We start from the raw sequence: 16,131 nt of genomic DNA, 5'->3' as shown, positions 1-16,131 counted from the left end.
GGATTCACGAAGCTAGAAGTTTCAACATCTAAGAGGAGACGTGGGGTTTACTACAGAACAAATGAAATTCTATTAATTACTTATTACTTGATGTACAAAGCTCCTCTGAGTTGATCTGACCAAAATTTATCACGTTCACTTCACAAAAATAGCAGAATGCAAGACAAAGTCCATTCCAATTGCAATAGTTCCAGTATTTTCACGATGAATGGTTTTATAGAAAGCTGTATAGGGTTCAGTTTAGGCTAAATACTAGGATGAGATCAACAAATGGGAAATCAATATTGAAGTAGAACTAGCAAACTTGAAGTTCAAAAGCAGGAAGTATAGAGAATGCCATCAGCTTCTTCCATTTGATAGTCTCTTAGCATACATTGGACGGAGCATAACAAGAAAACTTTTGTTTTCTCTTTCTAGCTCTAATAAATCACAGAAACAAGAGCATTGCAACCTTGCAGATATATAGTATGCACACCTTTAAACAGTTTGATTATTTACCAGATCTTCCGAAGAAGTGTTCCATTTGCAAGTTCCCTTGGGACTGCATGCTATTTGTCTTAGCTCCATATTTGCATCTCTTTGGTGCCCGTGAATTCGACTTACTATCCTGCTAATAAAGAAAATCCTTGAGCTTAGCACTTGAAATGGTGGTAATAGATATACCACTATAACATTAAGATTTCATCACAAGCAAATTTTACTGGTTCCAAGTAACTATGGGCAAAAACAATCAAATGACTTGTTAGCAAATAACTGTGATTAGAATAACAAAAAATAAATGATATGTAGTTAGCTACTACCAGTCTAATGAACCGACTTTGGACAAGAGTATAACAAATAACACTAGATGAACGTACCATTGTTGATTGATTATGAGATCTCAGAACTTTGATTCTTCCACCTCTTCCGTCAGTTCCTACAGCAATCAAATGACTGTTATGTGCCGCTGAGTCTTGCCTTGTTACAGATCCATTGTTTACACTCTGCTTGCACCATTTTCCCAACCTGTTTGCTCCATCAAGACCAAGCAAGCCACCAGAAGAGCCTGCATCCCCTGCATTTTAAGAGGAACTCAATCAAAGTTAAACTTATCTGGGAATGTTATTATGGTAAATGTAACTCATCTGTGGAGGAATAGGCCAAATCAAACACAATATCGCAATATGTCTGAGTGATATACCTGGTCTGGGAAGTGCTTGTGTGATGGGAGATTCCTTTATAATGTTAAGCACCGGGCAAACTTCTTCTACATCATCAAGAATTACAACATCAGCAGCAGGAGGCTCAGCGATATGAGTCATTTTACCAGTAACTGAGGCCAAAGGCTCTTCCAGCTTTCTTGGCCTACAGACTGAAGTTTCATTGGTTGAATCAGAACCTACCCCTGATCTCAACATGCTAGACTTCTGGCTAGTACTACGCTCACAGAGTGGGTCTTTCACATTGGCATTTGAAAGTCCATGTCTAGTTGTGGAAAATTTTGAAGCATCATCATCAATTAAAGAGACCATATCTCTTTCTTCATCATGAGCACTGGTACTTGTACCATCTTTAGTAGAATTTGCATCCATAGGGCTAATGAAATTGAAGTGTACTGTCTGGCACAGTGGATCAGTATGGAAGTTTCCAATCCTATCCAATTTATGCATTGGAGCAAACTGTTTGCTTTGATCTTCTGATGAATTGTTGACAGACACAGAATCATATTTACAACTAACATTATTCTGAATAACTCTTTCCCCTCGAGTTTGCCTTGAAGCTTTTAAAGCCCTCAAAACTTCATTGTCCTTGACTTCAACTGCACTGTCCAATTCTTGCACCCTTGTCTGATAAAGGGCAGAAATCACTGATCAGGATTCACTAATCAAAATGAGATGTAATTAAGATCAACTCATAAAAAAACCTCACCTTTAATGTATTCATCTTTTCTTTAACCTTCTCTAGTTCTTCATTAGATCGAGCCTTTTCTTGCGCAAGATCTCTATGCTTTTTCATCAATTCATTGTATCTAGCTGTCATTTTTTTGGCATGGACCTGGTAAACCCTATTAGAAGTATGCGTACACAGAAACCAACATCAAACACGAGGAAAAAATACAGGTATACAAGGGTGAAATGAATAGGCAATAATTGCTTAAGTCATATTTTAGATAAAATAACTCAAACAAAAGTTAAACAGGTTGATTCATCCACACACAAAAATAATATTTCTGTATAAGATTTTAAGGTCATACGGGTAACCTTTCACGTGATAACAGGGACCTTTTTAGGCTATCTATCGATTCTTTGTTGTTCACCCCATTACCAAGAGCTGCATAGTTTAACACATCCTCTTCTTTCAGATCAAAGTCAGATACCCTACAGTTAAATCCATGTAGCTATGTTAGTAGTAGAAAATAAACAAATACAGAGAGATTAAACTGATCACAATAACTGTTGGTGCTTGGGTAAGGGCCCTCAGGTAAGTGTTACATTCAAATTCTTTTCAGTATACTCAACCGTAGTAACTAATAATGTAAAAGCACTCACAATTTGAATGCTGCAAGCTCCTTTGCCAGTTTCATATTCTTTTCTTGCAACCTCAAGCACTCTGTTGTCACTTTATCAATCTCCTACGAATAGTTCACAAACGCTTCATAAGATTTATTTTTTTCATAACTTGATCAACAGAATATAAGTAGAGAACTACAATTTACCCCAGATTTCATATGAAGCATCCGTTCCAGGGATGCTTGTTGTTTCAAAGCTTCATTCTTTGATGCAACTGCATCATTCTTTAATGCTACTTCTTTCTTAGCCTGCTCCTTGCATAAACAAAGCTGAAAAGAAAAACACCATGTTAGTAAAAAACTAAAAACCACATGAAAGAACAGCAAGATGCTCCAATCTAAAAAGAATAAACTACTGAAGATCTAGAGTTCTAATATTCCATTTCCATCATCCCCCACCATTCAGGGCAGAAACCAGTTATGACCTTCTACTTGATTTCGCAACAGTCAAGTCTCAGCTCATATTAGAGGTTCCTATTTCCTAAACACAAAATATTCAAGAAAGCCACAATCTCAACCCTTTTCTTTCATCCAAACTTTCCCAACATTACAGTTTAAACTGCCCTTTCATCGAAGGAAATGGTAAATATCTCAGAATTATGTTTCACCCAGTCACACTAGCACCAAATTGTGAATCATCCAACACTCCAAGTCAAACTACAGCTACTTTGCTTCAATCTCACAAGTCACAAGTCAAGAGAGTAAAACGAAAACCCCAAAATGTGTGACCTATCATAACACAAAATCCAAATCCAAATGTCTCAAAAATCCAAAACCAGCACAATGAGACCCCAATACCTCCTCAGTCAACTCCTTAAGACTCTGCCCCTGGCGGTCCAATGCCGAATTAAGCACAACCGTCTTGGACTCCAACCGCTGCACCTCCTGACGCAACGCCTCGGTGTCCTCCCCACGCTCAAGAACCGCTCTCTGCGTCGAGCTCGGATCCACCGACTGGAAATAAAGCCGGCCGGCGTCGTTGGGCTTGCAGCTCTGCTTGCACACCGGGCAGCTGCACTTGTTGTTGGACGAGTACTCGAACCACTGCTGCAAACTAGGGTTTCGAAAACAAAAGAAGAGAAAAATCCATGATTCAGTCACTTAATTAAACTAACAGATTGATCCCGGAGGGAGAAAATTGGTGGTGGAGAGGTTTACCAGAGCTCGTGGAAGACATGGCCGCAGATGGAGATGGATTGGAGATCCTCGGCGACGGGGTTGAGGTCTTCGTAGCAGATGGAGCAGATGGTTTTGGCGGAGGCGGTCATCGCTTGTGGGAGAGTCTACCGCTCTCGCTGTGGTGGCGGCTCCGCCATTAGATTAGATTAGGGTCTAGTTACTCGATTTGAGGAATTATTATTTTTTTGGCCGGGAAAATGGAGCGGAGTTTGAAATGTAGACGATGGAAGAGAGAGGGAAAAAGAGGAGGGCATTCCTCTCTGTTTCACGTGCAAACCACGTGAGTTTCTACTTTCTAGAAATTAAAAATAAATAAAAAAACTACTGTGAGAGATCGCACGTTCGTCTCATACTACTGTATGTATGTAAATAAATATGATCCAAATTGATGAGTTGTTACCTAATCGCCTCCCAAAATCCGGCTAGTTCTTTCGGAACAATGAGTGTACTTGAGGTGATCCTTGATTCTTTACAAAGCTAGCTAGCTTGTCAGCTACAGAATTGGTTTCCCAAAACATGATGCCTAAATGGCTAATTCTAATCAAATGGAAATGAGCATTCAGATTTTTAATGTCATTCACCAATGTACTTCCTTGAGCATTTCCCTAGAATACAAATATTATACAATCAGTCAGCAAAATATGGAGTTATAGAATAAAGCTTCCTAGAGTCCTTCCCTAAAAGAGCAGTTGTTGCACGCTGCAGCCACTACAACACTAGCATGACCAACCATCAAGTTATTTATCTGATCCATTTTCATTTTTGGCTTAACTTGTTAAGTTTTTCCGCTTGATTTTAAATTTAATAGAAATCACATGAAAGAAACAAAAATGGGTGCGCTTGAAGCACTAGCCGTTCACGGTGACTTTCTCCTAAGCAACTTGTGATTTCGAAATAAAACACTTTTTGAACTGCAATCAAAAAACACAACTTAGTGCAACACTGGTATCATTTACAAAAGAGCCAAAACCATCAAATGTAATTTGCAACCCTAGCAAATAAATTAGATATCTAAAAGACTAGTCTTTCAGGTCCTCCTATTTGTACCTTCAAAATATACACTCGACAAAATGGAAAAGATAAACAATCCCTATTTCAGTGATCTGTCCAAAGATGAGCTCTTTAACCAGACCAACAATCCAATTTAAACCAATTCCCCTGCTTGATTGAGGTGCCTCCAAATAAATTCAACTCGGTGTGTCAGTTTCCTCATCTCTGGAGCACCTTGATACCAAACAAAATTTGGGAGGTCATATTCAGTGAACATACATCTTCTGAATCAACTTGAGCTTGCCCACAAGGAACTAAGTCTGGCAGCAAGTTTTGCACTCTTGTAGTCGTCTCTAAGCTCAATAAACCTGATATGGCATCCAAACCAAAATTGCATCACGACAAATGGGCAACCTTCTAAAAGGGAACAAAAAAGTACAAGATATAATCATGAAATATGCTTTTGCGCTTAACCAACACTATTGTCTTCACTCTTCAGGGATGTTTTGAAATAAAAATAAATAAAAATCAGGAAATGTGGAAAATTCTTCATCATACTGGGAAGTTAAAATGAGTGTCATATGTATGTGGTCAACACATTTTTGTTTTAAGAGTAAAAGTGTTACCTCTGTGCATCTTTCCGTATACTGGGGGTACCCTCAAACAAAGTTGATAGACTTTCAGGAGCAACAATGAAGACATTGGCCATTCTGCAGATTAATGCTCATCATTACATTCATATTCTAAAACCCAAATAGGTAGAACTGGAAATATAGGCATTTCAAGGAAACTTACATGCCAAGCAATTCAAATTTTTCATCAACAGAAGGAGCATTGAAACTGCGCACGAATTCTCCATATTCAGTTATGTCACGCTTGAGCCGTAGTCCTCCACTGAAAAAGGGAAACAAATTGAACTCGTCAGTTGATGTAAACATTCATATGAACTAGTTTTTGGCAGGCCATGAATCTGAGAAAGTACAATTACCTGGGATTGAAGGTGAACTTCTGCCAATGTGCTAGCAGCCCTTTATGCAAGCGATTTCCCTGGTAAACAGTCAACATAATGTAAGTTCAAATGTGATGGTGACATCCAAACCATCTTTATTCAAACCACATAACCCCAATTCAGCCCAAAGATATCAATTTAAAATCACGTGAAATGAAACAAGCGTGACGAAAATGAAAAATATCATCTATGACTCATGTCATAAATGATCTAACACTTGGCACAATAGTTTTAATGACATTGGATCATCCAAGCATTATGGAATTTTGTCCGCTAAATGTGTAGATACAAATATATCATTGTACCAAGCCAGTTCAAAGCATTCAGTGTATTATTCATGGCCTTGCAATTATATGCAAACAAGCAATTGAACTGTCTAGTTCCAACTAAGAGACTGTAACACATAAAAACGCATCAGGAGAGACAGCAAGTACTTACTAATTCAGTCAAAAATGCTTGCTTGTTGAGACCCTCGAGTGCTGAAAACGCAGATTCTAGTATACGGGAAAGATAAGCCACAACTCTAGCCAAGAGAAGATAAACACATTATCAACAGTAATCATCATATGATCAGTGTAACGTATAAAAACATTACAGAGGCACTAGACTTAGTAAAGTAAAGGGGGTTTATCTATTAGAAAGAAAAGAAAAAAAGCAAGCTTAGCTCGTTTAAATGCTCCGGCCACGAAAAAAAATTATATTCCTAAATACACACCCCTTATTCCTAAATACACATCCCTCAACTCTGAACTTTTTTTGGAAAATTTATATTCCTATAAGACCCTTACATTAACTGAAACAAAACAAAAAATAGAATCATGATCTGAGTTGGGTTAAAAACAGCAGAAGGAGAACCCAATTAAAATGCATATTCTTTTGCCAAAGAAGAAGAGAGATAAAAAGAGTTAAGAGACTAAACGAGATCTGTGTCCCTCCCTCTAAAGCTTTTCGCAGACATCTATATCAAAATTTATTGATCGATGGGCAATGATGTAATGATGTATGTGTGTGTGGAACTATTCTCTTAAACTTCTGCCATTATTCTAGGGTTTCTTCCTTGCCCACCTTATAATGGGGACTGATTCTCAACATTGTATCTTCATCTCTTATTATATGGTGTGGGGCAGTTTGGATCTTTCTCAAACAGGTGGGACTTGTCACTGGAAATTGGTGGCAGTTGGAGACTTAGAGCATGGGGCGATCAAGGATGGTTGTAGACTGGTAGTGGAGGAGAGACGATAGAAATACATGGATGTCCGTTGGTACGGACGACTATGGACGTGTATAGGTGATAGGGGTGAAATAGGAAGTTTATGGCACAAAAACAACAAAAAATAATTATGGGTGTGTATTAAGTATATAGGGGAGTGTATATAAAATTTCTCCTCGTTTAAATGCTCCGGCCACGAAAAAAAAATTATGATCCTCAAATATAACCCTATTCAGTTGGTTAGGTATTGACCAGGAAATATTTTAGTTTATTTTGTTTGAATAGTCCAAAAAATGGAAGCAATTATTAATCCACTGAATACTTGCCAACATGTTTGTACAGGATAACATTGCAAGGGAGAGGAAAAATGAGAAAAGCACCATACAGTTGACTGATTATCAATTACTGCAAAATTGGCTGGAAAATCAATATACATGGTTCTAGATATCCATAAAGACAATTCAATAGTTTGACCAAAACATCACAGACAACTTAATGCAGGTGTCAAATTTGTGGACTACAGAACTTCGTGAATTTCTCTGGTATTCATTCATGACAAGCTCTATCTCCATTAAAAAGAAATATAGCAAACAATGACTCGGTTGGCAAAAGCCCTAAAAATGAAGGCTTTAATTAGTAACCTGGTGCAGGCATTTGTTGGCCGATGATCAGGAGCAAATCCATCTTCTGGTGATCTGTAATCTGTTGCCTTTTGTTCAGAAGAAAGTAATCGTTCCACCTGATAGCAGTGGTTTCAAATGGAAAACATGAAACATGAGCAAATGACAGAAAGAGATGCATATACAAGAACCACGAAGAACAAGTCAATACATACATATAACCCAGAACCCGCCAAGAAGCCAAGTCATGACCATACTTAATTGTTAACTGTAGGGTGGAATCACTGAACCTACAATGTACGGTAAAAGAAATTAATAACTGACCTCAGCCATCACAGTTTCAATACATTGTTGAAGGCCTTTATATGCAGCACCCTCTGCACTTGACATAGCTGTTGCCATTTCTTCACATGAAGCAGCATGTGCACCATCAACAGGGAGTAGAAGCCGAGAGATAGAATTTGAAAAATACTGAAAAGTAAAAGTCTCAATCAATGTAAGCACTCAAATATTAGGTCATTTCATCGAGAACATGAATGCATTTAGACAATGACAAATTGCCAACATACTTGTTGAACTATAGCCACACTGCTTCCACAACGTTGTACAGCAACCATGAAAGATCTGAAACTGCTTTCACCAGCAGCAGCAGCAGCTTCTGCCTACACATCAGCCATTCACATCCTTAGTACCATATTCGTAAACTGTGCATTTAGTTAAATTAAGTAATGTTCACATTTTAGAATGCATCAAGAAGTATATGATTAGAGACGTACAGCAGAAGCAGCAGCAGCAGCCACCCTTCTACTCATGCTAGTGCCCAACACAAATCTTTCTCTTAAAGACGCAGCTTCAGTCAAGCTGTCTCTTGCTCGTTCAAGACCTTCTGTTATATATTGACTGACCTGGAAAGGAAAGAAAAAGAAGTCATGAATTTAATTTCTCAAGAAGCAGGAAACAAAGATCATGTACCTGTAGGTTATTTGAATATGATGAGAACCAACTTACTTGGCCTAGGAGGGAAGTAAACACAGATTTTACATTTGCTGCAAGGGTTGCAGGCTGTAGAAAAAGAAGAAAAGCAATTATGTTATATACATTTATAAAGAATATATAGAAAAGGCTAGTAATATATCTACAAAATAAAAATCTATTATAATTGAATCCCTACATGACCTAAAACAACATAGTAATATTTTGTTTAACCACTGTTAATATTAGATTGCCCATCTCCGGTCAGTTTATAGGTTTGTCATCATTTTCTTCAAACCTAACAATATGCAATAACATACAAGCACCCATGCAGGTGAATTTCCCATTCATCCACAGGGGAATGGTACCTGTGTCCTTGAAAGTCATTTTCTATGAAGATAGGCATTTAAGATACCTCATAAGAAACCTCCAATTTCATGTTAAACAAAGTAACTTTATGAATACATGTTAATTTGATCTAATAAAGAGTTTCATTGTAGACAGTATACACAAGCCCACATAGATGAGTACAGATTCAAAAGAAAACTTGGGAAATTATAATAACATTAGAAGATACTGAGCAATTAACTCCTGAATCCCAAGTAAACTAGATTAGATACATTTTAAAAGATATTAGTAGAAATTGTACTGTAGCTTGAATGAACAAATATTACTTGGGATGAGAACAAAACGCATCTGGTAATTGCTTCTTCATTCCAACGAACAAACTCTGTAACAACAGTGACAGATATTTGCTGGTGGGAAGATGCCACTGCTGCCCCTTTTGAGCGCCCAGTTGTTCCACTTGATTCAGATGTCTGCTGGCTTTCAGCACGTAGTTCTGCCATCTGCGCAGCATAGTGCACGTTATGCATTGTTACCAACACAGAATAATAGCTGGAGCTTAATTAGATAATTATGCATTTCACGCAAACCTTAGCTTGATATAGTTGCTTAAGAGAGGCCTGCTCATGTTCAGGATATCCATCCTTGTGAGCAGAAAACAAAGACTCTGTGAGGCCTGAAACATCAGACAAAGTTTCTATGAAGATCCCATAATTGATAAGTAGAACAAAGCATTTTCAACCAAAGCAATTATGAAGACTAACCCAAAAATGCTAAAATTCATAAGAACTAGCTAGTTACATTTCTCGGCTGTGAGCCTAAGATTCGTTACATAATGCAATATGATCCTTTTATTAAAACAAAATACTGAAATTTTTGGAAGTTACAGGCCCCAATACATAACCATCAAATTAGAACCCGCCTACCCCTAAACATGGCAAAAGTAGACATGTAAATTCCTAAAATTCCTGGCATGTTGAGGTATGCCTTTCCAGAGTTTATGATTGCTTGCAAACACAACCTGCTTGCTCTTTTGTTCCCTTTTATGTTTCGCTTTGTTTCATTTTTTATATTTCAGGTGAAAAGTATTATCGATATCATGACCCTTCATTCACTATTACCATAATATCCACACTAGTATTACAGTGAGAAACAGATCCACTTAAAGATAGATCTCAAATAATTAATTCATTACCCTCAACATCCAAATCACCACATCCTACGGCTCGTAGATCCTTAGCAAGTTCTTGCGTCTTCTCATATCCTACCGCAAGCATTCTAAGATACTGCAGTGACAGGTAAAATGTAAGTTAAATGAACTAGACAAACATTTCACGAGCAACAAAGGAACTGCTCTAGAAGTTTTACTCACTAATAGAAGGCCCCCTTCTTCCATAGGAGGTAGGTTCACAAGAGATGGTTTCACTAATAATTTGTCCAATAAAGCTGTAATTCTCTGCTCTAAAACTCGCTGCACCAAACAACAGTAAATTAATACATGGACCCAAAAAATGGAGAAGCACAATAAAATAGAAGGGGTCCTGCCTGGTACCTGAACTAAGATTGACATAACTTCATTAGGAGAAGGGAATACAGCCGTAATTGTTGCTGCTTCCTTCCGTACAGTATCTGCAAAAGAAACAAAGATATAACAAATATATTGAAGAATTCCACCACTCAATTTCAACCAATGACATTTTTAACCTGTGATTTCTTTGTACAAGGAAGAAAGTCCACGAGAAACATTGCTAGGACTAGCCTGGGAACCCTCGTCACCAAGAACCAATCTGGTATCTGCATTCATGACTTCCACGTCAATAAACATTGGACGTGTTGCCACGTAGTGTTGCATGGCACTGGTTCCCCTGTTAAACTGCATTGCAATATAAATTAACAAAATCAGGAAAATGGATTCAAGAAATGAATAATATACCTATCTATCATGGTGACATTTGAGTTTGTGTGTGTGTGTGTGTGTGTGAGAGAGAGAGAGAGGCCATATTTCTTTTTTTCTTTTTGGAACAAATATGTTAGGAGTTAAATGATAAATATGATAATACATGTTTAGCACGTTCAATAAACTAGGCAAATCTAGGTGTTTAGCCATAGAGTTTAGGTTTACCTGAGATAAAATTTTAGCACATTCTGCCATGGTAGACAAGTCTCTTCTCTGTGACGCGGCATCAAATCGAGCTAGCAGTCTGTTCTCCAATTCTATTATGGTAAAAGAAATAAAAATAAAGAACTTGATAACATATATTCCTTAAGTTGTAATGGACTGAAGGTGGCGGCGGCGGCGGCGGGGGCAGGGAAATCAAAGATTGTTGCATGGAGAACATGGTCCAAAATTATTCAATGAGACGAAACATATATAAAACCGTAGACTATGTAATCATACCATTGCAGTACTCCTGAAGATTAGCAACTGCAACTTCTAATCCTCTGCTAGCGGCTGCATTGCCCATGACTGATGGTACAGTTCTTCCAATATCTTCCTCAGCAAACGCCCCTATCATCAACAGAGGCAAGCAAGGTAACTAAAACATACTAGCATATTTCCCTATATGTTGTTTGACGTAATGAGTCTCATCTACAATTCTATAGGCTGCTAGATGCTCATGGGGGAATGTTATATTTACATACTCATAAGGTAAAAGGGCAGCTGCACTTGATGGCTACTTACCACAATACATATTTTTTCATTGCATAGGAAATAACAATAGTTAAACATTCACTCTATCAGTCCATGGTATGAACCTACTTGCATGAGTTAGATACAAATACATTATGGTTTCATCTACGTAAACATGTATCATGACCACAACTACAAACAAATGACAGCTACCCAATGCTATCACTCCCCTTTCCAGAAAAACAGGAACAGAATGGGGAGAGAGTGAGAGAGGGAGAGGTGATCATTAATAATTATCATAATAAAATAACAACAGCTGTTTGATTAAAAAAAAAAAAGCCATCTTACGCAGTTTTTGTGCAATTTTAGCAGCCTCTGCAACACGGCTATCATCAGAAAATAGAGGTGAAAGTTCCATTAGATCGCCTGGGCTGCTATTAAACTCCATCAAGTACTGCAAGAATAAGTTGCAACATGGTGTTAACTGTTAACTTATTATGAAGAAAGGTTAGACTAGAACGAATGTTCCATGACTACCTTTATGAGCTCTATTGATTGACTAGCAGTTTCCCGCTGAGCATCTGCACTCTGACAAGAAAAATCCAAATAATTACAAACATAAATTACTAAAGTTTAATGAAAAAATGGTACTATAGTGATCTTGATTACAACTGTGGAAGAAATAAGTGCATTAGCAATTGAGCATAGGACAAACTTCACCTGCAGATGATCTCCTATTTTTGCAGCAGTCTGTCCAACACTTGATATACGTGAATCCAACCTGGCAAAGCTACCAAACAAGCCGTCCACTCCTTTTTCAAGCTGAGAAATAATATGTAAACTCATACAGTCAAATTGTATTCCAATATCAATTCGCACACATCTAATGCGTTGAAACCGGAACCAGTGAACATGAAATATCCTCAATCAACTTGTAGATAGCTTCTCTCAGAAAAAAAAAATTAAAAAAAAATCCTTGTAGATAGCTTACATGTTTTTGCACTAGGAGTGGGGGAAAGAGCTCATTATAGTAGTATACAATCAGATTTATCAGAACTAGAAAAAAAAAAAAAAAGGTGAACTATTTTATCTTGATTCCATGAATTCCTCACTTTTCATTCTCATTGAATAAAGATAGGTGAAGGGCCAAGTGCAATAATTTCTCTAAAGAAGGCAAACGTTATTCACAGAGCTACAATGTTCTTGCCACAGACTTTATGAAGTCCGACCCAACTATCATGCAGTGCCAATATATTGTTTCAGCTCTGACCATAACATTTTCCGAGTTAGAAAGATGTTGTAGAAACTATTGCAACTATAGATCTTCGAAAAGGGCCACTGCTTTCTCCTCGGAATGCATTGTGAATAACATTTTTCAGATATTAACATAAAATGTAAGCCCTCTGCTAACTAACCTCAGTAAGTGTCTTCCGATGCTTAGAATCTTGTGTAGAAACATCCTTCTTAAGATTTAATAGCTTTCCATCAATCTTCAACGGGAGGAAGCACAAATCAGAAACTTAAAAAAAAAAATATATATGAAATGAACTTGTAAGTGTTACGCCCAACACTGTTCCCGACATACCTGTGTTTGGAGATCAACCAACTCTTTACAAGAATCTTTGAACAGAGATAAGATCTTATCTACTTCTGGAAATAAAGGGTCAGACACTCCCTGTGCAAATCTTGTTGCATCTGATGGGGCTCGCATATGTCCATTCGGCAAACTGTCAGTCCCGCTGATGTTGCTATGACCCTCAGATGAATCTGTTTCATCTTCTTGAAAGGATGGGAGGAGATCATTTACCAGGTTTCCGAACAATGCATCAAATGAAAATTCGCCCTACATATTGAAGAATATTAGTCCTCGGTTTACCTAAATGCCAGCTTTACAACAACAATTACAGAGCATCACGTTTTCTTTTTCACCTTAAAGTCGTCTATGTCCAAGATGAGCGGAAGTGAGCTAATTGATGAACCTTTTGCCCGTCTGTCGCTCTTGATTCCATCTCTATTCTCTTTCATCTAGTTCAAGAAACACAAAATAACACAACAGAATGAAAATCGCAACTTACAGCCAACATCAGCGTTAATGTCCATCCACTACAGGCAGACTAACCACAATATTCAGCCAAAGTTCACTAGCTCAAACAAAGTAACTTACCGCTACAATATTCCCAACTCTTAATCTAACCTTAACTCAAATGTGCATATTTTTCCGGTCACATAAAAACAAGAATCCATACTTCTCTAGGCTAAAAGCTTACCACTTTAAATGTCGATGGAGCACACAGACCAAAATTTCGGTGCCATCATAGTAAACGAAACGAATTCGCAAAATCCAAAACATAATCAAAACCCTAAGAACACAGTAATCCACACAGTATAGACTTTTCTAATCACTCCATTCCAGTTTTCCATCGGTTTCCTTCACAAATTGAACAAGTAAAAAACTACAAAACTCACAATGCGATTCATTTCCGAGCTCGATTCTCACAGTAAACTCTCATTGAAACCGCGAAATAACACAAAAATTACTGAACAGTTTCTACATTTCGCTCCAGTTAAAGCTAGAATCGATAATTACAGCTCCTAAATTCGCAGCTTCTAAAATAACTAAAATATTTAGAGAAAAATCAAATCCAAAGAGAAATTGAAACGAATCCGGAAACGGAAAGTGCACCTGTATTGGAATTGAGAGAGTAGCAGAGACTCGGAGTTTGCGTCTTTCTTCTTCGATTGGTTTTCGGTTTTGGGTTAGATCGAGAGAGAGAGAGAGAGAGAGTAGTTCTTGAACGAAGAATACGATGAATATTAAATAGCGTAACTGACGATTTTACCCCTGTCAGTGTGAAATAGATGTGGAATGCTTGAGGGTGAAACTGAGAATTCATGTACTTTCCGGACAAACTAGGCTGGAACAATGTCGCTTTGATTTTTTTTTAAAATTATTTTTCGAGTTTTTGTTTTTTGTTTTTAACCGATTCGGTTACCTGCCCCCCTTTCTTTTGTTTTACGTTTTACCGCGCACGGTTGAGAAAAGTTACCAGTTTTTCAAGGATTTGCCTTCGACGAAGCAAAGTGTATAGATTCTTTAAAAACAAAAAAAAAATTCAATAGTCTATTCGCTAGTCTACCTTGAGCAGGGTACAGTTTGAATTTAATGGCAAGTTAGTGATCAAATTGATTTTTACTTTATAACATTATAGAATTTTTAATTTGGTTCAGAGATTAAACGCAAGTTGTTCTAAAATATTCACTTTGTGTGTATCTTAGTAACATTGGTGTTCTTCTTGTTTATCTTTTATGTCTATCATTTTACAATTTATAATTATTTATAAATTAGATTTATATTAATATATATTTGCAATATCAAACCATTTTTCTAATATATAGTCCGCTAGCTCCTTCCCTTTAATCTTCTTCTAGATCATATAGCATCTACACTACTCCTAAGGATATCCGTTTTACCATCGTCTTTTCAAGTTGAGTATAGTTGGTGATTCATTCAACATCAACTTCTTTCTGAACTTGTTCAGCTAGTAGTGGCATCGATTCTTAATTGTACGTAGAACACGTGATTCTATTATGAAATGGGTTTCACTCAAAACTTATGCTACTTGTAAGGGACTCTGCTAATACCAGAGGCCACAATGTATTGCTTCTAAAACAAGAGGTGCAACAGGGAAGTTCCAGAAATTTAGTGGCTGTGGGGTAAAATCACATGTAGGAATGAAGATAAAGGTAAAGCTAGTGATGCAGATGCAGGGCAATACCCCTTTGTGGTGGGCTTACTCCTATAAATTTTGCTGGCTATAGGCGCCTCCCTTCCTTATAAAGTGCTCTCCTTCTATCTCTTTCTCTTGGCCGGATTAGAGTTCTAATCAGAAATAGTGCATGATTGATGTAGAAAGGTTAGTGGGGAGTGGCTGCTGCTAATGCCATCTTCATCTTTGGTTGCATTGCTATCTGTCTGTTTACTTATATATCACACACATGTCATTGTGCCAATCCCATTACAAATTAACCCTCTTCTGATCCTCCCTTAGGATGGACCTAGTGAAAGCAACCAAACAATGACAGAACAGGTGCAAAGATATGGAAAATGCCACAATCATATCATATCAAATTCTTGTGGCCCTGAGGTTTGCTCTTATTTCTCTTCAGCCTTGCATCTACCAACACCAAGGAGAATCGTATCTTATCATGGAGCTCACAAGAACATTCGCTACAAGTCTTCTGTATTCGTTTTGTTATGGTCATCATTTCTTCCCCAACTTAATTTCTACCTGTTCTCCCTGGTACAAGCTTAGCAACTGAGAATCCTACATCCCTTCTCTATATATAATCCAACCTCTAAATGGATAGAAACTGATACAGCACAGCGGATAAGATTGACCATTGACAAACCCAAATGGAGAATGAACAAAAATATGTTGAAGTCAGCCGTATATATACATGAACAAGAATCCAATCCAACTATGACGGGAGTAATCCTAATGGCTAAAATAAATTTAAATTATTTCACTGGTAGCCAACCCCAAATCTAATCCATAGTGCTTCACAGCTCTCAATCACGATTATCAAGTTTTAGGAGCAAAACCAAAGATTGACGGCAGGTTGTGT

The 16,131-nt window shown here is 37.5% G+C and overlaps 2 protein-coding genes across 2 annotated transcripts; both read right to left on the bottom strand.

Moving 5' to 3' along the window:
- Positions 1 to 490: 490 nt before the first annotated feature.
- LOC101305223 lies at positions 491 to 3,816 on the bottom strand. The gene is made up of 9 exons (XM_004308290.1): positions 3,707 to 3,816; positions 3,347 to 3,602; positions 2,696 to 2,818; positions 2,529 to 2,611; positions 2,241 to 2,357; positions 1,909 to 2,008; positions 1,181 to 1,826; positions 858 to 1,054; positions 491 to 607 (listed from the first exon to the last, which is right to left on the bottom strand). Exons 1-9 carry the CDS (start codon positions 3,814 to 3,816, stop codon positions 491 to 493), a joined length of 1,749 nt encoding a protein of 582 aa, XP_004308338.1.
- Positions 3,817 to 4,617: 801 nt separating this feature from the next.
- Positions 4,618 to 14,263, bottom strand: LOC101308500 (exocyst complex component 5-like). Its single transcript, XM_004306686.1, has 25 exons — positions 14,189 to 14,263; positions 13,435 to 13,530; positions 13,091 to 13,348; positions 12,921 to 12,995; positions 12,226 to 12,327; positions 12,043 to 12,093; positions 11,854 to 11,959; positions 11,272 to 11,382; positions 10,996 to 11,087; positions 10,578 to 10,746; positions 10,426 to 10,502; positions 10,246 to 10,344; positions 10,069 to 10,159; positions 9,464 to 9,549; positions 9,203 to 9,376; positions 8,565 to 8,618; positions 8,333 to 8,461; positions 8,126 to 8,218; positions 7,881 to 8,027; positions 7,578 to 7,675; positions 6,165 to 6,249; positions 5,706 to 5,764; positions 5,513 to 5,611; positions 5,344 to 5,427; positions 4,618 to 5,085 (listed from the first exon to the last, which is right to left on the bottom strand). The coding sequence occupies exons 2-25, from the start codon at positions 13,528 to 13,530 to the stop codon at positions 5,007 to 5,009; spliced, it is 2,514 nt and encodes an 837-aa protein (XP_004306734.1). The 5' UTR covers positions 14,189 to 14,263; the 3' UTR covers positions 4,618 to 5,006.
- Between the last annotated feature and the right edge of the window lie 1,868 nt (positions 14,264 to 16,131).

The sequence above is a fragment of the Fragaria vesca genome, linkage group LG7 (genome assembly GCF_000184155.1).
Source record: "Fragaria vesca subsp. vesca linkage group LG7, FraVesHawaii_1.0, whole genome shotgun sequence".
Lineage (NCBI taxonomy): Eukaryota > Viridiplantae > Streptophyta > Magnoliopsida > Rosales > Rosaceae > Fragaria > Fragaria vesca.
This window is presented reverse-complemented; position numbering and strand designations above follow the sequence as displayed.